General features: G+C 57.9%; 1 protein-coding gene across 6 annotated transcripts in view; it reads right to left on the reverse strand.

Moving 5' to 3' along the window:
* The window catches only part of ADGRL1 (adhesion G protein-coupled receptor L1), a 47,301-nt gene that overhangs the window by 13,416 nt on the left and 5,892 nt on the right, over positions 1-27,993 (reverse strand). For 2 of the 6 annotated variants that reach the window (XM_067032683.1, XM_067032681.1), the window contains exons 2-6: positions 16,502-16,665; positions 12,491-12,704; positions 8,422-8,531; positions 4,730-4,747; positions 398-1,198 (exon numbers count right to left, since the gene is read on the reverse strand). In XM_067032683.1, the coding sequence (XP_066888784.1) occupies positions 398-1,198; positions 4,730-4,747; positions 8,422-8,531; positions 12,491-12,704; positions 16,502-16,571 (1,213 nt within the window). In that variant the 5' untranslated portion in view covers positions 16,572-16,665. Of the gene's footprint in view, positions 1-397; positions 1,199-2,360; positions 2,446-4,729; positions 4,748-8,421; positions 8,532-12,490; positions 12,705-16,501; positions 16,666-27,993 lie in introns of those variants that run through there. The other 4 variants (XM_067032685.1, XM_067032682.1, XM_059059747.2 and 1 more) reach the window with 3 other exon arrangements.

Here is a 27,993-nt window from a genome sequence, read left to right on the forward strand (position 1 = left end):
TGCTGTTTTACTGATACTGGGCTTCCACCCAAGGTTTCAGTTGAAGGGGTTCCAGGGCTCAAAATGCACAGGCCTCTAGGAGACACAGTGCAGCTTGGTTAGAAGCCCAGAGTCCTTGGTCCAAATCCTCAAATGAGCAAGCTAATCCCATACTCACCCAGGGCCTGGGTTTCCTCATCTGTAAAACGGGGCAATAATAAGCCCTGTCTCCTAGGCTGCGAGGATCAGAGACGTTAATTGGGTGCTTTGAACAGCCTCTGTCACATTGCCATGTCACACTGCCATTGCCTCCAGGGCTCCCCCGAACCCACCTCCAGGTCCCCTAAGATGTCACAGAGTGCACCCCCCGACCCTGGGACCTAGGGGGCGTTTGGGAGCGACCTTGAGCTGTCCTCACCAGCACTGGGGTCGGGTGGCCCGAACTCCAGGCTATAGCGCACCACAAAATAGTTGTTCCAGACATACAGCTGGTTGTCACGAGGGTTATAGTCAACGGAAGAGACGAACTGGTAGGGGTTGGGGAAGGCCAGGCTGACAGGCTCCTCGCGGTTGGCGTTGGTGTTGAAGGCGTAGTCCACGCGGTTGCCGGCCGCCTCGCTGTCGTCATCCACGTACACGGAACGCAGCACATAGAGGACACCGCACACCATGAAGGCGTTGGATGCCGAGCGCTTGTCGTAGCCGGTCTCCCACGTGCCCTCGAAGCGCAGCGTGTAGGGGTTGAGCTGGCTCACTACCAGCCGCCCGTTGTTGCCCTCGGTGGCGTAGATGACCCACAGCCCGTTCTCGTCCACGGCCAGGTCGATGTCGGTCTTGCCTCCCCAGCGGTAGGGCGAGGTATCGTGGTAATTGGCCGTGTTGATGACCGTCTCCCCGCTCTTGATGCGCGTGCGCAGGTCGTACTTGACGATGTTGCGCGTGCGCTCCTTGTTGTAGAAGACGGCGCCGTCATAGACCACGAAGCCCGTGCCGTCCACACGGTTGGGCAGGCGGTAGGTGGTGGTGTGGCGTGCCGCCACGTAGTCCTCCCATGAGGCGTACTCGGTCAGCGTGTCCGTGCGGTAGGGGATCCAGGGCATGACGTAGATGCGGTCACCCGCCTGCAGTGGGTCCTTGCACCATGCGCCAGACTGGTGCTCTGACTCGTGTGTCGAGGTGGGGTCCAGCACCTTCTGCAGAGTCCCTGGGCACACGAAGACTGGGCCAGGTGGGTGGGTGGGGAGGACACGGGGAGAGGAGCAGGGGCAAGGGAGGGGGAGAGAGAGAGGCAAGTTGGTCACGTGGCCGGGGGGGGTGTGCCAGGCTGTCCCCTCCTGCTGCTGCAGTCACGGTTGCTTGGTAGGGCTGGTGATGGGAAGGGGGTTTCCGGGCTGGGACCCCTGCCCCGCCCAGCTGCCCCTCTCCCTGGAGATGTCAACCCTGGAGGCCATTAAGAGCAGGGTTAGTGGTGGGAGGTAGTACCCCTCTTTCCTTCCCTGGCTGCTAGAGACCCCACAGGCTGGGGATAAGGGGTTTGGCAGGAGGCATCCCAGAGACGATATCGTGTGCCTTAAGCAGGAGTGGAACGATTTCCTCACTGCAGCCACTGGTGGCTTTGAGGTTCCAGGGACTCAGGGCCCTGCCCCTTCGCCATCATCTGCGCCCCCTATGGAAGAGCTAGGGTCAAGGGTCCCATCCTTCACCAACCGCACCAGGACACAGATTTTTTTTGTTTTTTTTTTAAACTCCATTTTCTTCCTCCTGCAAAAACTGCAAGGTAGAGTGATGTTTCCATACCCACTGTGGGTTGGGTGTCAGGAGCGCACTTCTATTCCAGGGTGGGAGAGGCACCCGAGGTTCCTGATGCAGCCTGTGGCAGCCCCCACCCCCAGTACCCGTGAAATCAGTAGCTGAGGAAGGGTATTCGGAAAAGCCCAGCCCCTCCTGAGGGTGCCCAGCCCTGCCCCCAGCCGGCAGGGTCTCTCATGGGGTTTATTCAGCAGCAGACACTGACACTGGTGCACAGGGGTGAGGGGGAGAACTTGGGGAGGGAGAGGACTCCCGGGAGAGTTGGGTGGGGGGGAGGAGAGCTGTGTGGAGGGAAGAGAGACAAGGTGGTGGTGGGAGGGGGCTCGGCGAGGTCCTGGCTCCAAGGGAGGCACACTGGAGAGCACCTGGGAAGAAAGGGTTAGTGCTGGCGAGGAGAGAGGGGGGTGAGCAGAGAATTCACTCCAAGGCCCAGGCCCGACTGAGGGTCCCTTGGGGGGGCAGTCCCAGGTCCAGCTCAGAAGGGGCAAGGGAGGGAACCAGGTGCTAGGATAAAGACCCAGCCCGCCCCCAGCAGGCCCCCCCCCACCTCCCCTGCCCTGACCCCGATTTACCTGCAACCATCCCCGGCTCGGGAGGAGGGACCAAGGCAGCGCTGATGTCAGAAAGGTGGGGGGCCCCGCCCCACCCCCCCATTCCCTGAAAAGGAGGAAAACCTCAACTGCATCTCGTTGGCCACCAATAGCCTGTCCACCCTTGCCCAGTCACGTCCCAGCGCCGCCTACTCCTAGCCTCCCCTTACTGACCCGGTGGGGGTCTGGACTTTCACAGTGTGGCCAGGCTCCCCTCCTCCTCCTATAGAGGTGATGTCCCTCCATCCAGGATGGCTGGGGGCCTCCCTCTCACCTCCCTGCTAGCAGAACCCACGGACAGGCCAGGGTGAGAGTTTGTAGTGAATTCTCTGCTCCTGCTTGGTCTGTCACCAAAGCAGCTGGCCCCGAGGGGACAGGGAGGGCTGGGACTTGGTGCCGGCTTGGGGGCGGGGTTGGCCCCAGTGGTTAGAGGGGCTTGGACACTTCTCATTCCCCCACTTCCAGCCTCATTCTTCAGGAGGCTCAGGTGGGTGGGTGCGGATATCCAGCCCTCCCTTCACAGCAGCAGGGGGACATTCTGACCCAAGGGTCTCCAGGCACAAAGCAGCCAGGAGCATGCCCTGTTTTAGGAGGGGGAGGGGAGCCTGGGGCTCCACCATCTCCCTGTCCCCAATGCCCTGAGGCGTTGGCCTGTACCTTCTGTCCAGCACACTGGCCTCTGCCCTTTTCCCCTGTGCCTGGGTCTCCCCTCTCCCCAAGCTAGGTCCCCCGCCAGCTTTGTGAAGACTGAGCAGATGTGTGTGTGTGTATGGGGGGGCCTGGGGAAGGGGGAGAAGATGAGGAAGGGTCTGCCTGGGGCCTCTGCCAGCAAGGACCCCTCCCCAGCACCAAGCTCCCAATACCTCCTCTGCCCTCCAGCCTCCTCCCACCCGCCCTTTGAAGAGAAAAGATCCCAGGCTGCCGTATCCAAACCACCACCGGGCCTGCAAGAAGAGTGTCTGGTGCTGGGTGGGAGAGAGACTCCAGGAGAAAGAGAGGGAGAGAGTGGAGGGGTGCCGTGAGGGGCAGGGCAGTGGGCTGGTTGCCCAGGCCTCTGTGAGATGGGGGAAGGGACAAGGGGGAGGGGAGCAGCTCGGAGAGACCCCGCCCCACCTCCCTCAGAGGGGATGCTCCACCGACCACCGTAATTTCAAGGCAAAAGTGATCCTGAAAGGTCACCTCTTCCATCCATGCCCGCTGCTGCCTGCCTCAGAGCTGCAAATGTCCCAAAACTTTCAGGGGAAGGATGACCATCCCCAAGAGCCCAGGCCTGCAGCTGCAGCCCTGCCCGACTCCACTAACTGAAAGCTCTGCCCACCATGGAGTTCTACCGCCCGCCCCCCCCCCCCCCCCCCGCTGAAGCTTTCACCGGCAAGAAATTATGGTGCTCGTGGAAGTCCCCAGACCCAGCCTATACCTCCCCCGCCCCCCTCTCCCTGGTCCTCTAACCACAACAGCCCAGAAGAAACCCTGACTGCAGCTTCGCAAGTATTTCAGAACCAGAGCAAATGCTCCCCCGCCCCTCACTCCCCCAACCTTGAGGCCCTCCCCCACCCCCTCGTCCCGATTTGGCAGGCTGCCCTCCCCGGGCTGGGGACAGCTTATACCCCTCCCCCAGGGCTGGGCCCCCCGCTGGTGGAGGACAGGGCTTGGGACTGGGGGAAACTGGTACTCCATGCTCCAAAACAGCTCTGGGCCTTGGAAACGCCAAACCAGAAGGAACTTAAGCCGCCAGGAGCCAGAGAGAGAGAGAGAGAGAGAGAGGAGGAATCTGCTCCCCAAAAGGAAACAAAGGTGTCCCCTCCACCCTGCCTCCCCCGAACCCCCGACACATGTTACGAAAGCGTGGGCAGGAGGAAGAGAGGAGAGAGACGGCTCAGGTGCCCTCCACCCCTGGTCGGGAGCCAGGGAAGGGGGTCCCTCCCCCCCCCTCCACCCTGGATGCTTATACACTTCTCCTGAAGGAGGCAAAAGAAGTATGAGAGAAGGCCAGGTCCCCTCTGGCCCCGCAAGGGCCAGGGACTAGGAAGGTGGGCCGGGGTGGGGGAGGGTTGGGGGGGGGGAGAGAGAGAGAGAGAGAGAGCGCGGGGGGCGAGGGGGGGGCGCAGAGAGAGAGACGGAAGATCCTGCCGGGGCTCAGAGAGGAGCTTCCTCAGGTGTCTGGAGGGTGGAGTCACCCGGCTGCACCAGGGCCTGCCCCACCAGGGGAACACCGGGGCGGGGAATAGCGACTGGACCAAGTTTGGGGTGGGGGGAGAAGAAGGGGCCGGAGGGGAGGGTGGGTCACATAAGTACGGTACAGGTAAAACAAAGTCTGAGTTAGGGGTTAGCATTGGTAACAGTGCGTTTACCTTTCTGCTCCACTTCTACTTTAAGCATCGGAAGAGAGAGAGAAAACAAATTGAAAAAAAAAATGTGCAAGAAAAAAAGAGAAAAAAAAAAGATTAAATTGCTTTCGTTTCTTTACTGGCAACACGCCCCCTTTTCCTTTCTTTCCTCACTCCTGGTTCCCCAACCCCGAAGGTAGCATCAGCCCCCGCCCCCAAGTCCTTTCCTTTAGGGAGGGTGTCAGGGAGACAGTCACAGGGAGGGGGAGACACATGGGAGGACAGAGACCAAGAGAGACAAGGGGTGGGGGGGGGTGTACAGGCAGGCAGGGGGACAGAGCCCTCAGATGGGAAGGGGCACCCTCAGTGCAGTGGGGACTGGGGAGGGGAGCCCCAGCTGGGAGGCGGCTCCGCTTAGGGGGGCACCAGGGAGGAATGGTGTTGGGGGATGAAGGAACCACTTAGATTCCCTTCAGCCCAGCCTGCTGCCCTCCTGCTAGAACCAGGGGCCCAGGGGAGGGGGTTCAGTGCCTCCTGGAGCCTGGTAGCCCCACGAGAGAGAACACACTGGACTCCTTCCCCTTCTTTGCTGGCCTTGCAAGAGTCCCGCTGAGTTTCCCCAAACCCTCAGAACCCCAAACGAGCCAACACAGAGAGAGGGTGGCAGCGTCAGACACAGAAGGACGGAGAGGCAGACAGGCAGAGCCCCCTGGGCCTCAAAGAGCCCGGTGGGGGAGACAGAGGCAGAGAGGAAAGAGGCTGGGGTGGGGGGGGACATCACAGATGGGGCAGGACAGCAGGTGGGGCACAGACACGCTCCCACACTCCCCCGGGGCAAGCCCGAGGCTCAGTTTCTCTGCCCAGCTCCCCCCTGGGGGCCCAGGAGCCCGGAGCTCCCCAGCCCGCTGTTGGGATGGGCGGGCGGCACCTGGGGGAGGAAGGGGGCACGGTTAGACTGTGCTCAGCTGCAAGGCAAATCCAGCGTTAGTCGGGCCTGTCCGGTGTGCGTGTGTGGCAGGGAGCCCCGCACACCCACTGCTCCCTTCCCACGGTAGCCCCTGCACCCACCCCCGACCAGCACTGGGGTCACCCCAGCCTCTGAAGCCCAGGGCAAGATGGCCGCCCAGGCCGCTCCCCCTCCAGGCTCTGTGTCCCTGAGCCCTCAGGAACCTCTGACCAGGGCCTCGCTCTCCTGCCACCTCTCTGGAGGAGCGGTGTTTGGCTTCCTTCCCAGCGCCTCATCCAGGGCCTGGTACGCAGGAGGTGCTCAGAGAAACTTTGGGGGATAAGTGAGTGCCCGGCTTCCCTGTTCTGTGGAGTGGCTTCCATCACCCTTGTAACACCAGCCCTCTTCTTCCGGGACCGGGAGTTAGCTCAGCGCCCCAAGACACATCCTTCATGTCTGTGCCTATGAGTGCGTGTATGTGTGTGTGCCCCGGCCTCTCCCAGGGCTCAGGCTAGCTCTCTCCCATCAGACTGGGGGCTGCCCATCTCCTGAGCCCTCCAGATCTCTGAGGGTCATGCCCTCCCACCCACACTTGGAGGTTTGGCTCCAGGAGGTCTCTAAGCCCCTCTCCTCCCCACGCCCTCTAACTTCTTTCCTGCTCCTTTACCTGCATGGAATCCACTTGCTTTGGATGCCACTTGGATCAGGGGACTTTTTTTTTTTTTTTTTTTTTTCCCTGCCCTTTATCTTACCTGCCTCAGGAGAAGTTGGGTTTGTCATCTGTTGTTAGTTTTATTTTTGATTACCAATAGCAATGATAATAATTGGTAAAAATCATGGTGAGGAGTCACAAGAAAAGCAACAACTACCAAGTGCCCAGCGCTTACTATGTGCCAGGAACCGTGCTAAGCACCTCTCGGGCAGCCTTTCGAGAACCTTGTCTATAGAGGGGGAAAGAGGATCAGTGAAGTGAAGCAACGCAACGCGGCTGAGGCCACATGGCCATCAAAAGCAGGCACCGTTTCCTTCACACCTACGGCTGAGGGTGCCCAAGGAGCTTTTTACCCACATTCTCTGTACTCCGGGCAACACCTCAGGGAAGGTGTTTGATTCCCCTCCCACCATTAAAGAGGAAGATATAGGTTCAGTTGGATCGAAAGGGCACCCGAACCATTACTGAGCACATCCTGAACCAGGCTTGGGTCTGGGCGCTGGGGGGTGAAGATGAGGCCTCTACCCCGGGGGAGTTTGCACCCAGCACTCTGTCACCAGGAGCAGCCTGTGACCAGCCCTGGGTTAGGCGCGTCGCACACATGATCTCCTGGACTTTCGCCTCCTTCTGCAGCGGCCCAGAGAAATTAAGTCATTTGCTCAAGTTTCAGAGCCAGAAAACCCAAGGGCCAGGGCTGAGCCTCGAACCCAGCCTGATTTCCCCACTGTGCTAAGCTCCCCAACTCCTGTCCCCTTTCCCTGCTGCCCCAGCCATGGGGGTGGGAGGTGTCCCCAGTGCTGTGGGGAGGCTTCAAGGATCAGATGGGCGTCCCTCTCAGGCAGTGGCTGGAGGCCTTGATCGCTGAAAGGAAAAGGGTGAGGAGTAAAAGAAGAAGGTTATGGAAGCACATAAGCTGTCCCGTCTCCCCCAGCACGTCTGCAGTCACCTGCGAGGAGAAATCAAAGGTTGGGGGGGAGGCGGGGGAAGGCTGGGGTGGGAGGGGAGAGGAGGGAGAGTCACAGGGCCTCCTGCTCCCCCACCCCTACCCCCCACACTCAGACACCCTGGTGGCCCTGCCTCCTCCCCGCTCTGCCCGGAGGCCCTACCTCCAGGTTGCCTACATGAAGCTGGGGGTGGAGGGGAGGGGATGGATGATGGGGGAAAGGGAGGGAAGAGTAAGGGCTGGAAAGAAGGGCCACGTTAAGGGTGGGGTGCTGAGGAGGAGAGACCCTGTCATTGTTTGCTCCCCTTGGCCAGGTGCAAGAATGGCAGGCCCCTGGCTCCCCAGATCACCTTTCTCAGGCTTCCTGGTGCCACCCTCAGTCCAACATGGTGGCACTTCCTGTGCAGACAGGAAGTACTATTGTGGTAACGGGCAAACAAACCAAGAGTTGGGAATCTGTGGAAGATGCCCCTAGCCCTTCACACCTGATCTGCCACCAGGCCTCAGAGGGTGGTCTGCCTCTGTATGAGTACAGAGTCCAGCTTCCAGGACTGGGAAGGGGCAGGACTGGGGGCACGTGAGGGGTGAGGGGGGCAAGAGAAAGGAAAGGGAACTCAGAGAAAGGGGGTTGAGTGAGAGGGAAGAAAAGGTGTGTAAGAGGGGGTCATGAAGGGAAGGGATGAGAGAAGAGGAGGGAGGCAGAGGAATTAGAGGGCAGCGAGGTCAAGGTCCAGGGAGAGGAGACGAGAGATATAAGTGTGCCAAGTGGAGTTACGTGAGTGTGGCCTTGGAGTGTATAAATAAGCCAAGGGCATGCGGAGAAGCAGGGTGAGCAGGCCAGGGTAACAAGAGTTGGAGAAGGTGCCCAGTGGATGGGGACAGAGTCTGTGAGGGTGTGGGTGTGGGTGGGGCAGACACCAGTGTGGACAAGGGTGTCTGGGTGAAGAGAATGTGTGAGGGAGGGAGCAGGCCCAGCTGTCCCCCATGTGCCTGGCCCCAACTTGGCCGTGTGTGTGTGTGTGTGTGTGTGTGTGTGTGTGTGTTCAAGGTGTCTCCTCCTCACTCGCTTCTGGAAGGGGGAAGGGCCCATGTCCACAAGGAACAAGATGACTCACTGTAGGGGACACAGTCGTACTGCACCTCCAGGTACTTGTAGGTCCCGGGACAGGGGTCGGGAAAGGCGTCGGAGCCAGCGACCACCACGCACTGGGTGCGGTTGTTACACCTGTGGAGGAGAGATGGGGAGCTGACAAAAGACAGGCCTGGAACTGGGGGGGGGGGCACGGTCAAGAGAGTAATGGACACCCCCAAATTGGGAAGGAACTGTGGAGACCACGCCAGGGACCTTGTGTGGGCATTGTTTTCTGTTTCCTGCCTGCTCTCTCCTACCAGATAGGATTCTTCTATTTTTAAGCCCTGGCACGGCATGAAGCTCAGGCCTGGACCAGAGGGGTGGCCCCATAAACTGCTTCCCCAGCCACACTTCATCACTTTCATCCTGTGTCACCAGTGCCATTATGTCCTCGTTTGTTTTTTTTTTTTTTTCCTATATTGACCATAAAGCCCCTCCTTTGTTCACAGAAGAGTAAGATGTGAAGCCATACACGCAATGTGGTGTCTTTGCAAAGATGCTGTTGATGAAATGCTCACAGTGTTTGCCTGTGTCCACCTCAGACCATGTCTTGACATGTCCTACCCTTTGGACAGCGCTGCTGTGAGGCTCTGCAGTCAGGACAGGGGCAGAGTCTTCACCTCATGCTGAAGGCATCCTTGGTTCCCCATGGGGAACACCCCCGAGTCCCTGTCAACTTCTCGGGAGGCTGGCTACCATGTAACAGGAGGTCTACTTAATGACAACAAAAGATGTTTCTTGCTGTCTGTTCCCATGGTCAAGGTCTCCGTTTCCCTGGAGCAGGCCAAGTCTTGGCTGGGCAAGACAGTGACTTGACTGTGGGTGTGTTAAAGTGGTTTGGGGGGGGCTTCCTGACAGGTACAGGGCAGAGGGGGCTCCTGTGTCTTCCCTTCAATCCTGCCCTTAAGCAATGAGTGCTTAACTAATGACGCTCTGTTTATACCCACCTACTTCAACCCCCTTCTTGAAAAATATAACACTGATCTCATAAGGTTAAACAGAGACTTTGTCACCTACGACTCAAAGAACTAGTTATATTCCCCGAAGCGCCTTCATCTGCTGTAACACTGCAGGTGTGTTCCTGTACAAATTCTTGTATACAAATGTTCATAGCAGCATCATTTACACAATCACCAAAAGGTGGAGACAACTGATTGACAAATGAGTGGATAAACAAAACATGGTACATCCATACAACAGAATATTATTCAGCCATAAAAAGGAAGGAAACTCTAATACACATTACAATGTGGACGAGCCTTGAAAACATCACGCTCAGTGAAAGAAGGCAGCCACAGAAGCCACGTGTTTCACGGCTCTATTTATATGAAATGTCCAAAACAGGCAAATTCAGAGACAGAAAGTGGATTAGTGGTTGCCAGGAACTCGGGGGAGGGTGGGGAATGGGGAGTGACTGCTAAGGGTGATGGAGTTTCCTTTTGAGGTGATGAAAATGTTCTGGAACTAGACAGAGGCAGAGGTTGCACAATATTGTGAATGTAATTAATGCCACTGAATTGTTCATTTTAAAATGGTGGATTTTATCTCATGTGGATTTCACCTCCACATAAAGATGAAGACAAAAAGAAAAACACAAAAACGCGGGCCTTCCAGCTGGAGACTGCACGTCCCAGCCTCCCGTGCAGCTGGAAGTGCCCGTGACTGAGTTCTGGCCCAGGAGGTGGGAGTGGGGGTGAGGGGAGGACTGGGGCGGGTGGGGTGGGTTGCAGTGCTGAGACAGAGAGAAGCGGGTGCTGAGGGCCTTTCCAATTCTGATCTTGTTCAGGTCACTGTTATTTATTCTGGGGTGTCTCCGTCAGAGTAGTGGAGCTGGACCCTAACCAATATAAAGAGCCTCCAGGTGTGAAGACGGTGGGGCGGTGGCCTCATCACGATCTCTCAGCCCCAGTGACCACATTGCCCAGTGTCCCCCCCTCTAGGACTGAGACCCCACGAGCATCGGAACTGGGTCAGTCGCTGTGCTAGGTACCTGGGGACATGGCGGAGAACATCACGGACCCTGAGGCCAGTGCTGAGTGAAGTGGGCAGGGAGAATTTGGAGGCAGGAGGTAGGAGGAAAGAGAGGCTGGACTGGGACTGTCCATGCGGGGGTGTCGGGAGGGACAAGATTGTTGGAGAGGAATGGATGTTTGATTGTTTCCTTTTTTTAATTTTTCTTTTGCCGCTCTGTGCAGCTCGTGGGATCTTAGTTTCCCGACCAAGGATTGAACCCAGACCCTCGGCAGTGAGAGAGCACAGTCCTAACCACTGGACCTCCAGAGAATTCCTGGAATGGATGTTTGAGAGAGAAACAGTGGGAGGGAGGGGATGAAGCGGTTCTGGCCCGGCCCACCCACCTGAGTTACCTGATCACGCCCGGCCCCTGCCCAAGACTCTCGCGAGGCTTTCAGTGACCCCACCCAGTGACATACTCCAGAATCCCCAAGGAGCTGTAGAGCTGGCCCCAGGCCTCCTTCCCTTTTCCAGTTTTATGCTCAGGATCCTGGAGTGAACCCTGCATTCTCTCAGGCGTTTGGCAAAAATTCAGTGAGCGCCTGTGGTGTATCTGGCTGTGGACACAGTGGTGACAGACAAAACTCCCTTTCCCCGTGGGGCTGACAGCCTAGTGAGGGAAGACATAAAAAAGACACGATAAAGAGGCAACGCAGCCAATGGGACTGTGGATGGAAGTCAGGACTAGGAGAGAGAGAACACAGGGAAGGGGCTGGGAAGTGGCAGGGGCGGGGGCCGGGTTGCCATGATTTTAGAGGGTGGTCAGGCAGGCCTCGCTGAGAGGTTAGTTAGGTAAAAAAAAAAATCTCGGGCTTCCCTGGTGGCGCAGTGGTTGAGAATCCGCCTGCCGATGCAGGGGACGCGGGTTCGTGCCCCAGTACGGGAAGATCCCAGGTGCCGCGGAGCGGCTGGGCCCGTGAGCCATGGCCGCTGAGCCTGCGCGTCTGGAGCCTGTGCTCCGCAACGGGAGAGGCCACAGCAGTGAGAGGCCCGCGTACCACAAAAAAAAAAAAAAAAAAAAAAAAAAAAAAAAAATCTGAGTAAGGAGAGGGAGGAGCCATGCAGGTATTGGGGAACAGCATTCCAGGCGGGGGGAACAGCCAGTGCAAAGGCCCTGAGGGAGCCCTTAGTGGAAGATGCCTGATGGGTGTAAGGAGTGGGCCAGGTAACTGAAGCCCAGTGAGTGAGGAGGAACATGGAGGAGGTGAGGGCCGGGAGAGGACAGGGCAGAACGTGCAGGGCCTTGGAGGCCTCGGGGAAGGACTTTGGCTTTTGTTCTGAGTGAGGTTGGAGCCAAGGAGAGCTGTGATCTGAGGAGGGATAGGACCTGACTCAGGTGCTCACAAGCACCCTCTGGCTGCTATGGGCCGGGGGAACAGACTATAGCAGGCAAGGAGAGGGGGCAGAAGATACTGTAGCAGTCCTGGGGGGCTTGGTGGTGGAAGTGGCGGTCACATCCGGGTATAATTTGAAGGAAGAGCTGGCCAGCTCTAGGTGGTATGGGTGTGAGTGTGAAAGAGGCTTCTGCAGCTTTGCACACATGCACCCCACACTCACACACTTACAGACACAGTCTTCACACTCTCTCCCTCACATTCTCACACACGTTCTCTCCGACACTCACAAGCACATACACTTCTGCCATCTGTGTTCAACTATCACCTCCTCAGGGAACCCTGACCAGACCTCTGGGCTGTCTCTCAGTTCCCATGACATCTCACTCCGTCCTGCCACGGCTTTTTACTCTGCAAGCCCCCACTGATCTTGGGATGAGCTTCTGGAGGCAACGGGCTTGTGGCAGAGGGTACAGGCTGGGGAGGTGACAGGCTGGCAGGGCATGGGCTGGGTCTTATCTGCTGTTGGCATGGGACCCGGCCCCTAGTAACTGCTTGGGAAACACGGGTCGAATGCATAAAAGGAAGACTAAAGGTGAACGGGATGTGCTGGCTAGGGGGCGCAGGGAGGACAGGCACCTTACTGACCCCAGGGACTGCTGCCACCCCATCTCCCAGGAGCCCCGCAGGGGTGGGGCCCCTCACCTCTGGGACATGATCTTGAAGGCATCCGGCAGATAGCACTGCACGTTCTCCATCTGGAAAGGGTCGGCGTCGCAGATCTTGTCATCTGTGCGCCCGTAGTTGGCGTTCTCCACCATGATGACGTCGCTGCCTGGGCACCGCAGCTCGATGGGGTAGCCCTCACACGCCAGCTCACGCCGCATCAGCCCAAACGGGAGCCCGGCCCGGCTCAGGCCTGCAGGGGGGGAGGGGGAGGGAGTCACACCCGGGCCCAGGGAGGGAGGGAAGACCCCCGCCGAAGAGGCGCCACCTCCAGCTTGACTGTACTGGGGTGCAGACTGTATGAACTTCTGTTTATTCATCTGTAACGTGGGCTTCTCAGTGTGCCCTGGCCGAAGGAGAGTCTGGCCTTTGCCTTGGCTCCTGGGCGGTGCCCTCTAAGCCCAAGAAGCGTCCTGCTTGAGAAGAGTGTCTCTGTTTACCTGGGGGCCTTGAGTCATGCCAGGCAGCCTGTGCTAACGGTTATGGGTTGAACTGGGTCTTCCCCCTCCCCAGATTCAAATGCTGAAATCAAGCCCTAACCCTCAGTACCTGAGAACGTGGTCGAATTTGGAGATAGCTTTTTTACAGAGATCATCAGGTTAAAATGAGGTCATTAAGGTGGGCCATCAATAGGGCCCTATGGGGTCCTAATCCAGTATGCACGGGGGTGTCCTTATCAAAAGAGGAAATTTGGACCTAGAGGCGCACACAGAGTGAAGACGATGTGGAGACACAGGGAGAAGATGGCCACCTACAAACCAAGGAGAGGGGCCTGGAACAGATCCTTCCCTTGTGGCCTTCGGAACGAACCAACCCTGCTGACGCCTTGATCTTGGACATCTAGCCTCTAGAACTGGGACGGAATACATTTCTATTGCTTAAGTCTCCCAGTCTGTGGTATGTTGTCACAGCAGCCCTAGCAAACTAACAATGTGGTTTCAGGTAGGCACTTGGGGTCACGCGGTATCAGCTGACCTCTGGAGGGGCTGGAGGCTGAGGTCAGCCATGTCTATGTGACTGAGCCCCAGTAAAGACTCTGGACACCAAGGCTCAGGGGAGCCTCCCGGGTTGGCTGTCAACACACGTGTTGTCACTTTTCATTGCCAGGAGAGTTCCTGCTGCCCGTGACTTCGCTGGGAGCGGACCACCAGAACCCCCGTGCATGGAACTTTCCTGGATGCTGCTTCACGCACCGCTTCTCTTGGCTGTTGTTTTTTTGTTTGTTTGTTTGTTTGCGGTACGCGGGCCTCTCACCGTTGTGGCCTCTCCCGTTGCGGAGCACAGGCTCCGGACGCGCAGGCTCAGCGGCCATGGCTCACGGGCCCCGCCGCTCCACGGCATGTGGTATCTTCCCGGACCGGGGCACGAACCGTGTCCCCTGCATCGGCAGGCGGACTCTCAACCACTGCGTCACCAGGGAAGCCCCCTTGGCTGATTTTAATCTGTATCTGTTCACTGTAATAAACTATAACCATGAGTATAATGGTGTTTCTGAATTCTGTGAATCCTTCAGGCAAATCATCAAAGCTGAGGGTGGTCTGGGGGACCCCCAAACTTGCAGTTAGTGTCAGAGGTAAGGGTGGCCTGGTGCACTTCCCTAACTTCACATCACCCCATGCAAGGTCCAGAGACGGTGCGGGAGGGAATGCGCTCATGTTCTGGAAGAAACCACAGAGTCTGGCTTTGCCACTTCCCAGCTGACAGGCCAGGTGTGTCCCTTGGACCAGGGCTTCTCCTGGTGTCTCCCAGGAATCAGCAGCATCCACATTATGTTCAGAATGTAGATTCTGGGCCCCCCGACCCAGGCCTGCTGAATCAGGATCTCGGGGATGAAACCAGGAGCCTTTGGACGGATACACCCACCAGTGATTCTGATGCACGCTATAGTTTGGACAGCCACTGCTGGAGCCTCACCAGGCCTCAGTTTCTGGATCTGTAAAATGGGCCACCACAGCCCAGGGCTGTACTGGGAGGATTCTGTGCTAAAAGATGTTCCTGAAGGAGGTGCTGTGCTTGGTGCTGTGCTCGGTGAGGACGTCACAGGGACGGGCCTCCTTGCTTTCACCTAGGAAACCTCCCAGGGTTGCCATGACAATGAAAGAACTTGCCATGGGCGTGTCCTGCTCTCAGAGGGGTTGCATTGTCACACGTCAGTCTCCATCCCATGCCATTCGGAGACGGAGAGCTGGGACTCAGGAGCCAGATGGCCAGGGTTTGTTTCTTTATGTGTATAAATTTATTTATTTATTTTTGTCTGCGTTGGGTCTTCGTTGCTGCACACGGGCTTTCTCTAGTTGTGGAGAGCGGGGGCTACTCTTCGTTGCGGTGCGTGGGCTTCTCATTGCGGTGGCTTCTCTTGTTGCAGAGCATGGGCTCTAGGCACGCGGGCTTCAGTAGTTGTGGCACATGGGCTCAGTACTTGTGGCGCACGGGCTTAGTTGCTCCACGGCATGTGAGATCTTCCCGGACCAGGGCTCGAACCTGTGTCCCCTGCATTGGCAGGTGGATTCTTAACCACTGTGCCACCCGGGAAGTCCCTGGCTGGTGTTTAAATCCCAGCTTGGCCACTCCCTGATGGCCTCGTCCAGTCACTGACCACCTCCGTGCCCCCGCTTCTTTCCCTAAGGAGCTGATAACGCCTATCTCATAGATCCATGCAGAGGGCTGCAGTGCACAGGGTACATAGTGAGATGGCAAGCCACTAATTACTATTATCATTAAGATGATTAAGGCAGCTAGTCTCTGTTGGACAGTGGGCTCAGTACCATCCATGCCTGCTGGGGCAGCCACCTTCTCGGACACTGGTCCCAGCCAAGGCTTGCAGGGTGTCAGAGGGAAGTGAGAATGCACAGAGTGGCCTTGGGCTCCAATGTGGGGACTGTCACTTGTAGACGAAGAGAAGGAACCAGTGCATGATGTCAGCAGAGCCATATGGGTCCCTTTTTCAAGATCTAGTGCCTCCAATGCCACCTGGAGGCCCAACGGGGTGGGCAGCTAGGCCCTCGGGGTTTTTTGGGGGTGAGTTGAGTCCCACTTGCGGGAAAGTTTTACGTGAGTTCCTCTAGCATCATCTGCTTCCGCAGCTAATTTTAGCCCTTCCTGGGCCCGGGGAAGGAGGCCGGGGGTGGAGGGCTGGCTTGGATGGGTCTGGGGGTGGAAGCAGCCCCTCCCAGGCCAGCTGGCGCTGTGGGGCAGGACCTGGATAGGTAGAGAACATGGGTGCTGGGGGAGGGGAGGGTGCCAGCTGGCTGGAGCAGTGCCAAGGCCCTGTGGCACGGCTGAACAATACCCCCTTCACCTCTGTGGCTCCCCGGAGGGTGGGGCTGTATGAGGGAGCAGTGGGGAGCAGGGTCCACCATGAGTGCCCTCCAGACAGGGCAGGGAGGGGCAGGCAGGGGGCACACCCAGGGCGAGGGCGAGGCTAGCGGGCCTCCTCTCGCTGCCTCTCTTCCCACCCTGCCCTTGACCCCACCTGGGCCCACCATGGGGACTGTAATTGAGTAATCGGTGAGGGTGGGCGGGCAGGCTCGGGGCACTAATTGCGGTATGTGCAGGATCCCCGGAACGGCATAGGGCCGAGCCGGGTAATTAGTTGTTTTTAAATAAACGTCAGCGGGCATGCTTTAATTAAACCTTCTTCCCAGCGAGAGCCTTGGAGATGTAATCACACCGAGAGAGACACACACAAGACAGAAGAGCATCGGCTCACCAGGAAGGCCTGTCCTGGTCCCGGGAGGCCACATCCCGAATCCCAGGCTCTAGGACCCCTGGTGGGATGGGCCCTGGTGCTCTGGGTTGGGGGGTGAGGGGTTGATCCGGGGACCCCTTGGTGGTGCTAGGGGGCATAATCACCAAGTCTTCCTCTGGCCTGGTTCTGAGTGGTCTGAAGCGGGTACTGTAACGAGTGGTCGGGAGGTATTTCACTGTTTTATCCGCCCTCCAGGCAGGGTTTTGGAGGCTCGGCCCCTCCCCAGCCCCGGCAGCACCTACCTTGGGTGGCCGAGGTGACCAGGACGGCAGTAATGCAGAGACTCCAGAGCACGGCGGCCAGGCGGGCCATGGTGGCGGCTGGGGCGCGTTCGGGGCTCTCAGTGGCCTGTGCAGGCGGCCTCGCCCCGCATCACCAGGTGGGTACCACAGCCTGGCCCACCAGTCTGGGGAGGACAGGGAGAGTGAGGTGGGGGCAGCGGCCGACCCCCAGTGGGCCTAGTAGGAGGGGTGTTTGGGCCGGTCCCCTCTCCTCCTGCTGGTGGCTGAGGGCTTCCATCCTGCAGCCCCAAGAGGGGCTGGGCGATGTAACCCCCTTGAGCCAGCCGTATCTGACAGAAGCTGCACCCTTGGGCCAGAGGCTGACCCCCTCCAAGGCCCCTGGCTTGCACTGTACCCTCCACTCCCACCCCAACAGATGGACCCACCCATCTGGCCATCTTGGACCTCCCGGAAGCACCTCCTGGGGTCTGACAGCCCCCCTCGGATGGCTGGGGCAACGCTTCAGGCTGTCACAGCTATGAAGGGCCCACCTGTACCCAGGCAGGCCTCAGACCCTCCATCACGGAGGAGGAGAGCCCTCTTTGGAAGCCTCTTCCCCGACCCGAAATCAAGACCCTGCCTATATGTCTCCCCAGCTCCAGCTTTCTCACCCAGCACAGCGTCCAGGGTGGGGGACCCACGTGTCTCGGCCCGAGCTTGCAGCCTCTGGGTCTCCAGGTCCCCACCCCTGGTCCCCTGCTTCCCATTTCTCTGGCTCTGGTAGCTAATTAGAATCCAGCTGGCTGGCGCCACAGATCAGGGACCAGGGATGACTGAGTCCCCTCTTTCCTCTCAGGGGGAACCCTCAGGGTAAGCTGGAGACAAGCAGGCAGGGTGAGGGGTGGGTGCAGCCCCAGGGGGGCCGGGGAGGGTGAAGCAGGGGTGGAAGTTGTGTGGCGACCCCTGCAATTCCCCCCAACCCCACCATGTCTGCCCACCCTCAGGCACAGCGGCTCTGAGTGCACAGAGCCGGGTTCTGACCCACTTCTTCTCCCTCACGGCCTCTCCTCTTCTCACTGCCTCCGTCTCCCCTGGATCCTCTCGAGACTGGACACCCAGATCTTTACTTTTAGTCCTTTGCTTTATCTACAGCCTGGTTCTCCAATATGGCCCCAGCCCAGGGGCACCAGCCTGGCCAGGAACTTGCTAGAAATGCACATTCTCTGAGGAGGGTCAGCACCCCATGCTTTTTTGTTTGTTTTTTGGCCAGGCCGCGTGGCATGCGGGATCTTAGTTCCCCGAACAGGGATCGAACCTGTGCCCCCTGAAGTGGAAGTACAGAGTCTTAACCGCTGGACCGACAAGGAATTCCCCAGCACCTGTGTTTTAACCGGCCCTCCAGTGTGCAAACCCCTGGTCTGTCCTCTCCCACCGTCACCCCAGCCTGTCCTATGGTCTCAACACCACCGACCAGCCAATACTTTCCAAATCCCTTATTTCCAGTTCGGAATCTCTCAAAAGAACCCCGACTACTGTTCTCCCCGCCACAAAATGAAAGCCTATCCGCCAGTCCAGGTAACTCCCTGTCCCCACCTCTGCTCCAGCCACTCCTGCTATTCCTCAACCACACCAGGTCCTGCCCCAGGGCCTTTGCACTTGTCACTTCCTCTGCATGTATCTTCTGTCCACCATTTATTCACATGGGTTCTTCCTCTGCTCCCTCACCCCCTCTGGGCCTTGGTTCAAATGTAAATATTTCTCCCTTTTATGGAAGGGCCCCTGCACGGGCAGGGATCATTGAATTGCTTTGTTTTGCTCCTGCTTCTAGAACAGGCCTGACACACAGCAACGAATGTTTGTTGAATGAATCTCAGAATCCAAACCTAGGAATCCTCCTCAGTTCCTGACTCCTCTCCTCCCCTCCCCTTCATAAACTCCATCAGCAAGTCCCACGGGCTCTGCCTCCAAAGTATCTCACCAACCTGCCCACTTCTGGCCCTCAGTGCCACCACCAGGACCGAGCCACCATCCTGCTGCATCTGGATGCTTGTCCTGGCTTCCTCCTCCTCCCAGCCTCCCTGCCTCCACGCCTGCCCTCCCTCCACTCAGTGCTAAGGGACCATTTAATGATGTAAATCCGAGTATTAACCTCCCACTCTGCCCTCCCCTGGGGTCTCTGTTCCTCATCAGGGCCTAGAGGCCGCTGGTGACCCAGCAACACCATGCTCTCTAGCCTACCCACTTTCCGTTCCTAGAAGCTCCAGCTTCCTTCCAGCCCGAGCCCTTGCCTGGGCTGCTCCTCTGCCTGGAATGCTCTCCCAGCATCCCCACACGCCTGCTGGAGCTTTTCACCATTCAGGGCTCAACCTCAAGGTCACCCCAGAAGAGGGACCTACCCTGACCGCCCTAACCACTTCCCCCGCCCTCGCTTGCCATCCTTCAGCTCCATTTTTGTTTGTTTGTTTGTTTTTTGGCTACGCCCCGCAGCATGTAGGATCTTAGTTCCCCAAACAGGGATCGAATCCTTAACCCCCTGCAATGGAAGCCTGGAGTCCTAACCACTGGACCGCCAGGGAATTCCCTAGCCCCATTTTAAATTCACGGCACCTGAAATTACATCCTTGTATAAGTTACCTTCCCCACTAGACCATGGGCAACTTGAGGGCAGGGGCTCAGCACAGGTTCTCAAGAAAGATTAGGGCAGCTCGCTCATGGGGCAGGACATCCCTCCAGGCCTGTCTCCTCTCATGTGAAACGGGAAGGTAGTTTCACAGGGCAGCCCTGCAGCCCTGTTCCCCGACCCTGACCCGCAGCAGCTCTCTGCACCCTCCCCAGCGCCCAGCCTTCTGGAAGATTCCCCCTCTACTTCCTCAGCCCACAACTGTCTCTTATCCTGCAGCCCTGTCCAGATATGGCCTTTGATGGGTTTTGGTTCATTTCATAGCACTTTACAATTTTACATGGTGTGGGGGGGGCATTCTTCACCACTTCATTTCTCCTGCACCCCATCTTCCAGCCATGGTCAGATGCGGTGGGGGGGGGACTGACCCTAGGCTGATAGCTGCTCCCCTCCCTGACTCTCCCCTAGAGAGTTAAACCGGTTGGCATCTCCTCCCTGGCTCTCCCTTAGGGAGTTAAACTGGTTAGCGTCTGGTTAATGCTGGAGATGCTCCTGGATGCCAGGCTCTGGGGGCAGCCGGCCAATGTGGGTCTGGAGCCCGACCCTGCCATTTCATGCCCCGTGACCCTGAGCGGGTCCTCCTCACTCATGCCCCCAGTTCCCTCAAAACCTCGAATCTGCAGGGTTCTGGTAAGGTCAACAGTCTACATACACGGTAGACCGGCCAGGAACCCATCAGAGGGTGCTGTCACAGCACAGCGAGAGTCAGGGCACGGGGAACGTCCATCTGAAGGAGGAGGCTCCTCTCCTCCTCCCGGGCTGCACCCCAGGACCCCAGGCCTCTTCCCCGTCCACACCCCGCCTCAGGGATCCAACCAGTCTCATGGCTTTAGACACCATCTGTACCGTGACGACTCTCCTCATGTCTACACCTCCATCTGGGTCTCCAAGGCATCTGGAGCCTGACCAGACTGGACACGGTCCCCCATTGCAGTGCCTGGTCCCCCCCTCCTCCCAGGTCCTTGGGCCAAAACCCCGGGAGTCAAAATCTTGGGTTCCTCTTTCCCTCACCCCCACAGCCAGTTCAGGAGTAAGTCCTGGGTCTGCATCTCCAGAACACCCCAGCGTCCACCTGTCCATCCTCGGCAGCCCCCCTCCAGACCTGGGCATCACCTTCTCTACCAAACGGCCCTGACCTCTCCCCAGCAGCCCTCCAGCCCCTCTCACTCCCGCAGCCCAGGCTCCCCACGCCTCCCCTCACCCGCCACTGGCAGCCAGAGGGGCCTTTAAAAAAATTATGGTGTAATATATATATATATATATATGTAACATAAAACTCGTCATTTAACCTTTTTTTTTTTTTTTTTTTTGCTGTACGCGGGCCTCTCACTGCTGTGGCCTCTCCCGTTGCGGAGCACAGGCTCCGGACGCGCAGGCTCAGCGGCCATGGCTCACGGGCCCAGCCGCTCCGCGGCATGTGGGATCCTCCCGGACCGGGGCTCGAACCCGTGTCCCCTGCATCGGCAGGCAGACTCTCAACCACTGCGCCACCAGGGAAGCCCCCATTTTTAAGTATAGAATTCAGTGGCATTAACTGCATTCTCAATGCTGTGTCACAACCACTACGATCTATTTCCAAAACGTTTGTATCACCCCAAACGGAAACTTGGTACCTGTTAATCAAGAACTCCCTCTCCCCTCTCCCCTCCGGCCCTGGCGACCACTCATCTGCTTTCTGTCTCTACGCATTTGCCTGTTCTGGGCATCTCATATGCATGGAGTCATATCATGTTGGCCAAGAAGTTCGGTTGGGTTTTTCCATAAGAAGTTATGGAAAAATCCGAACGGACTTTTTGGCTAATCCCAATGCAATCTGTGGCCTTTTGTGTGTGACCTCTTTCACTGAGCAAAATGTTTTTGAGGTTCACCCGCGTTGTAGCCTGTGTCAGTTATTCCTCTTTCTGGCTGAGTAATATTCCACGGCACAGCTGGACCACATTTCGTTTACCCACTCATCATTTAAAAAATATATATCTTTGGGGGGCTGCGTTGGGTCTTTGTTGCTGCGCACAGGCTTTCTCTAGTTGAGGTGCACATGCTTCTCATTGTGGTGGCTTCTCTTGTTGTAGAGCAAGGGCTCCAGGTGCCGCGGGCTTCAGGAGTTGCGGTGCACAGGCTTAGATGCTCCGCGGCAATGTGGGATCTTAGTTCCCGGACCAGGGATCGGACCTGTGTCCCCTGCATTGGCAGGTGGATTCTTAACCACTATGCCACCAGGGAAGTCCTAAAAAAATTTTAATTGGAGTATAGTTGATTTACAATGTTGTGTTAATTTCAGGTGTACAGCAAAGTGAATCATTTATACCTGTATCCACTCTTTTTAAGATTCTCTTCCCATATAGGCCATTACAGGGTATTAGATAGAGTTCCCTGTGCTATACAGGGTCCTTATTAGTTATCCGTTTTACATGTAGTAGTGTGTAGATGTCAAAGTTTTTGGGTTTTGTTTTGGCGCACCGGGCAGCTTGTGGGATCTTAGTTTCCTGACCAGGGATTGAACCCAGGCCCTCGGCAGTGAAAGCAAGCAGTCCTAACCACTGGTCCCCCAGGCAATTCCCTATCCATTCATCATTGATGGACACTTAGATTGTTTCCACATAGGGACTTTTTTTTTTTTTTTTTTTTTTGCGGTACGCGGGCCCCTCACTGTTGTGGCCTCTCCTGTTGCGGAGCACAGGCTCCGGACGCGCAGGCTCAGCGGCCATGGCTCACGGGCCCAGCCGCTCCGGCATGTGGGATCTTCCCGGACCGGGGCACGAACCCGTGTCCCCTGCATCGGCAGGCGGACTCTCAACCACTGCGCCACCAGGGAAGCCCTACAGAGGGACTTTTTAAAGACGTAGGGAATTCCCTGGTGGTCCAGTGGTTAGGACTCGGTGCTTTCACTGCCGAGGGCCCGGGTTCGAGGAACTAAGACCCCACAAGCCGCTCGGCATGGCCAAAAAAAATCTCGACACATTGCTCCCCTGCTTAAATCCCTGCCGAGGCTCCCACTCCACATCCCGTGAGGTCACGCACACTTGGCTCCTGCCCCTTTCCCGCTGCTCCAGCCACACTGGTTCCCACCATACAGTCTTGGCCTGTGTCCCTTCGATCTCAGCTCATGTCCCCTCCTCAGAGATGTGGGTGGGCCTCCGCCACCCCACACCATAGCACCTCGCGTTCAGTGCCCGTCTGTCCCGTCCCCACCATCCCATAACCTCCCAGGTCTCCATCTTCCTCTCGGTAAAATGGGGCTACCTCACAGGGTAGCTGCACGACAAGATGAATTCATACCCGTGAAACACACAGGGCCATGCCCGGTGCGTAGTGAGTACAGAGTCTCCTGGGCCGAACCGTCACCACCATCCCCACCAATCCCGTCGCTGCTGTGTGACTTGACTTGTCCGCTCGTGGATTTCCTTTGTAGCCCCACGGAGAATGCAAGCTCCCGAGGCCGTCCCTTGGTGCCTAGACGTGCAGTAGGTCCTCAAACAAATATGGACCAGATGAACACAAGGATGGTGGTGGGGGCAGCTGGACGGGGCGTGTGCCCTGTGCCCTGGGGCCCAAGCCTGGCCACACAGGCTGGGCACCAATGCCTCGGGGGCACAGAAAGTGTTCCCGTGGGCTGCCTGGGGCTCCCTGAAGCCCCTTCCCTGGAGCAGCTCCTCCAGGAAGCCCCAGGCACCCCCCCAGAACTGTCCGCACCTCGGGGCTGGAGCAGGAGGACCTGGGCACTGCAGCTTCTGTTCCCTCTCGTCCTGGCCTGGCTGCATGCCCACTCGGCCCTGGGGAGTTTTGGCCTGGTGCTCACCTAAGCGAGGAGGTGAGGTCACACGTGGATGGGGGGAACCGCCTGGGAGGCCCAGGCCTGACTACCCCTGAGGCCTTGGGATGAATGGAATTGTGTTCCCCCCGAAAAAGATACACTGGCATCCTATCCCCCAGCACCTCCGAATGGGATCTTCTTTGGAGATAAAGAAGTGGTCAAGTTAAAATGAATGAGGTCATTGGGGTAGACCCTAATTCAATCAGACTGGTGTCCTTATAGAAAGGGGCTATTTGGGGCTTCCCTGGTGGCACAGTGGTTGAGAGTCCGCCTGATGATGCAGGGGACACAGGTTCGTGCCCCGGTCCGGGAAGATCCCACGTGCCGCGGAGCGGCTGGGCCCGTGAGCCATGGCCACTGAGCCTGCGCGTCCGGAGCCTGTGCTCTGCAACGGGAGAGCCCACAGCGGTGAGAGGCCCGCGTACAGCAAAAAAAAAAAAAAAAAAAAAAAAAAAAAAAAGGGGCTATTTGGACACAGACACCCCCACCCCCACCCAGGAGAACGCCACGTGAAGATGGAGGCAGAGATTGGGGTGATGCGTCTACAAGCCAGGGACTGCTGGCAAACCATCAGAAGCCAGGGGAGAGGAAGGAACCAACCCTGCTGACACTCTGATCTTGGACTCTGGGCCTCTAGAACTGGGAGATAATAAATTTCTGTGGTCAGAGCCCAGTCTGGGGTATGTTGTCACAGCAGCCCTAGCAAACTCGCACAGGCTGTCGGGGCACGTGGTGGGGGAGTTGAGGCAGAGGTGGGGGCGGGGCCCTGAACCACACAACTTCAGGGGAGCCTTTCAGCTACAGGGTGTGGGGACCCAGCTGGCACCTCCAGTTTGCCAGAACCACCCACGATGCCAGGGGCAGTGGCTGACACCTCTGTGCCCCATTCTGAGCCCTGCATGCCTGTATCTCCTTTACTCCTCAGAAGAACTTAGTAAGGGGGCGGGGGGCGTATACCCGCATTTTACACAAGAGGAAGGTGAGATCCCAGGGGCACCTGACTGGCAAGGGGTCTTTGAACCCCAGGCTGAGCATGGGGAGCTGGGGAGACCTGGGGGCCCTCGAAAGCTCCCTCCTCTGGGCCCCCACTGCATCTGTGTAAGCATCCTCAGAAGTAGACATGCCCACAGGGATCAGGTGAGCCCCCACCTGTGTCTGTCCCCACCTCGAGCCTCAGAGGGCTTGAGTGACCCCAATTTAACCCATGGGAAACAGGGCCCACCACCCTCTGAGCCCCAGGTGTGTCGGACCCCCAGGTCACGTGGGCAGCCCACTGGTCCCACACCTGCCTCCGGGTTTGCCTGAGCCCCACCCACATCAGTTTCAAGTCAAGGGCCAGGTGACACGGCCCAGGCTCTGTCCTCAGGTGCCCTGGGATGGGGCAGGGGAGGGTGGGTGATAGGAGAACCAGCTGCTGGAGGAGGGGAGGCACTGCTAGCTTGCCCTCGAGTGAGGTTACCATGGCAACCCTCAGTGCTTGAGTGGGTGGGAGTCTGAATGCGGGCAGGTGGGGGGGGGCGCACCAACAGCGGGGTTCTCAGCACAAGTTTCCTGCCTCTTGCTCCATCCCTAGCAGCCTTGAGTCTTCCCCAAACCCAGCAGCCTGAGAGCCCAGCTCCACAGGCCCACCTCCTCCAGGAAACCCTCGGGCATGGCAGAGTGGGTAACTAGCAGGCCCTGGGATAGGTCCAAGGACTTGACTCCTGGGTCTCAATCTGCTGTGTGATCTCGGGCCAGGCTCTTGGCCTCTCTGAGCCCATTTCCCCATCCCTACTCTGGGACTAACAGACTTCCCTCACAGAGACGGAGCCAGTGCCCAGAGAGTGTCCGGCACATAACCTCCTTCAGGAAGGGGGCTGTGGGCTCAGGGAGGACAGGGTCCCCACCAAACCCTCAGCTCCACCCCCTCATCTCCCCACATCTCAGCAGAGGGCAGCCCAGTCCTCCCAGGCGCTCAAGAACCATACAGATAACCCTGGACCCCTCTTCTCCTCTCAGCCCTACAGCAGCTCCTGCATGTCCTTCTTCAGAATCTGCTCACTTTCTCCTGACTCCTTGGTCCCCTCCCTGGTCCAGCCCTGTCGCCTCCTCCCCTGTCTCCCAGCTCTCCACCCTACCTGCCCAGTCTGTTCCACACACGGCCACCAGAGGGCGCCCGTGAACACCCGCGTCGGGCACGTCCCTCCTCTGCTCAGAACCTTCCATGGCTCCCACCTCCCTCAGAGCAAAAGCCAAAGCCCTTCCTCGGCCCACAGGGCCCTGCACACTCTGCCCTGTCCCCTCCCTACCCTCACCTCTTTACATTTTCCCCCTCACTCACTAACACCAGGCACAGTCCCCTCTCAGGGCCTTGGCACTGGCTGTTCCCTCCTCCCCAGATAGCTGCATAGCTTCTCCCTTGCCTCCTTCAGGTCTATACGCAAACGCTGCTGGCTCTGGGAGGCCCTGCTGGCCCCAGCACTCTTGCATCCTGCTCTGGCTTTACTTCTTCCTACACGGCACTCATCGCTAGCACGCCAGCCACGCGTTTCACTTATTTGTTTATTATCTCTCTCCCACTAGATGTCGGTGCCACAAGGTGGGGTTTGTCTGTCTTCTAAATTTTAAAAGGTCACTCTGGCTGCCAAGTGGTGCTGGACTGCAGCATTCAAAACCTCCCCTTCTCCCTGGAGGCCTCCTCCCTGGTCTCCCCCATCTATCTGCTACTCCCACCACTTCCGATCTCTATCTACCCTGCAGCCAGAGTGATCTTTGCAAAATGAAAACCCAATCACATCCCTCCCTGCCTACAGTCCTCCATGGCTCCCTATTGCCCCAGAGGCCTCAACATGGCATTTCAGGCCCTGGTCTCCTGCTACCTTCTCATCACCTTCTCTGCTCTGGCCTATCCTCACCCTCCACATCTCTCTCACATAGCCAGAGGACTCCTGCCCTCTGTCCCTTCTTCCTCCAAAAGGCTGTGCCCGCCAGGACTGTGTTGGTCTCTCCTGTACCCACACTAGCAGCACACTGGAGCTCCACATTTTACTCCCCTCATTGGGCTTGGGCTCTGCAGCTGAAAGTCTATCCCACCAGGGAAAGTTCCAGTGTGGGTTGGCCTGGCTCTCTGTTGCATGCCCAGCCCTGGGCAAGGAGAGGGTTCTTGTTAATTTGTTTAATGAACAAAGATGCAACAGACCCATAGAAGAGGTCGTCCATTCAGTGGATAGTTACCTAGCTCCCACCTGGTCACAAGTGCTTTGGAGGAAAATAGGCTTGTAGGGGAGAGAGAGAGTGTCCAGCCGATCATCTACTAAATCATGTCAACTCTGTCTCGAAAGCCCCATACGGGTCCATCGCTAACGTCTCAAGGCCTCCACCTGGGCCTTCACCTTGACAGCTGTGGCGGCCTCCTACCCACACTGGCCTCTCCACTACCCTCCCCTGCCCCGCCCACCCACCCTCTGCAGCTCTCTCCTACCAAGCAAGCCAGAGGGAGTGCATATGCTAAACATTCCAACCATGTCTCATGGGCCTTGACCCCTTCACAGGCCTCCCCAGCCCCGTGGACAAGTAGAAACGCAAACCCACAAACAGTCCTTCGGCCCCCAAGACGGGCGTCCTCTCTCCCCATCTGGCCAGGAAATGTCTTTCCTTCCGCCCCGAGCCACCCCCTTCTTTCTGACCTCAGGGCAGGCCCCTCCCTCTCACGAACTCTCCCTCTCCTCCACTTTATCCCTCTTTCCCCTCCAGATCTTAGCTGGGAAGCCCCCTCCACCAGGAAGCTCTCCCTGACTTGCAGGCCAACCGGGCACCTCTTTGACGCTCCTCGTCACAGTGGGTTGGTACCATGGTGGCCTGTGGTCCATTTCCACCCCGAGGTGTTCCCCGACTGGCCACAAGCCTCGCACTCACTCCAGGCATGCAGAGCAGTGCTGAAAACAGTCACGGGAGCCAGGGCCTGAGGAAGAGCGCATGGAAGAAGGCTCTGGGGCCCTCTGCTACCACCAGACTAGCAGCGAAGGCGCAGAGACCAGAGGGATAGGGAGACGGTGCTCCACAGGGCAAGAGGGAAGAGGTCCTGGGTCTCAGGGCCCTAGGTTCAAATCCCAGGTGTGCCCACTTTAGGCTGTGTGACGAGGCCCCACCTCCCTCCTCTGCATTCTGTCTCTTCCCCAGGGAAACAGTTGAAAGCCTCACAACAGTGGTTATGGGGCTTAGAAGTGATATCCAGCAATCCTACGCGTCTCTTTTAGAGCACGTACTGTGTACCAGGCTCTGATCTAGGTGCTGGAGAGACAGCCATGCAGGAGCCAGACACAAAGAACACTAAAGAGGGCTTCCCTGGTGGCGCAGTGGTTGAGAGTCCGCCTGCCGATGCAGGGGACACAGGTTCGTGCCCCGGTCCGCCCGTGAGCCATGGCCGCTGAGCCTGCGCGTCCGGAGCCTGTGCTCCGCAACGGGAGAGGCCACAACAGTGAGAGGCCAGCGTACCGCAAAAACAAAAAACAAAACAAAACAAAACAAACAACACTAAAGAGGTCAATCCCGTGATGTACTAGTGTTGTGTGTATGTGTGTGGGGGGGTGTCATGCAATCTTAAATACGGTGATGGGGAAAGGCTGGGCATGTCAGCAAAGCTCTGGGAAGCTGAGGAAGGAGCCAAAGAGGTGTCCAGGGCGGAGAAGACTCGTGCAAAGGCCCGGGGGCTGGCTGGGGCCTGCATGCTTGAGAACCAGTGGGGAAGTGAGCACAGGGGAGTGGGAGGAGGTGAGGGCAGGGAGGTGAAAGGGACAGACAGCACCAGACTTGCCCCCAGTGGGGCTGTCCCTCTGCTGATGAGGGTGCATCCAAGGACGCCCTGACCTCTACCACCAGGGGCAATGGGGCGGGAGGGGGGTGGTGCTCCAGGGTGGGAGTTGGGCACCTATGGCCTGGACACTGCCCACAGCCAATGGGCTAAAAATGGTTTTACCACTTTCAAAGGGTTAAGAAGAAGAGGGAGAAGAAGACTAGTAAGCCCGCCAAAGTCTCCAATACTTG

The sequence above is a fragment of the Kogia breviceps genome, chromosome 4 (assembly GCF_026419965.1).
Source record: "Kogia breviceps isolate mKogBre1 chromosome 4, mKogBre1 haplotype 1, whole genome shotgun sequence".
Classification (NCBI taxonomy): Eukaryota; Metazoa; Chordata; class Mammalia; order Artiodactyla; family Physeteridae; genus Kogia; species Kogia breviceps.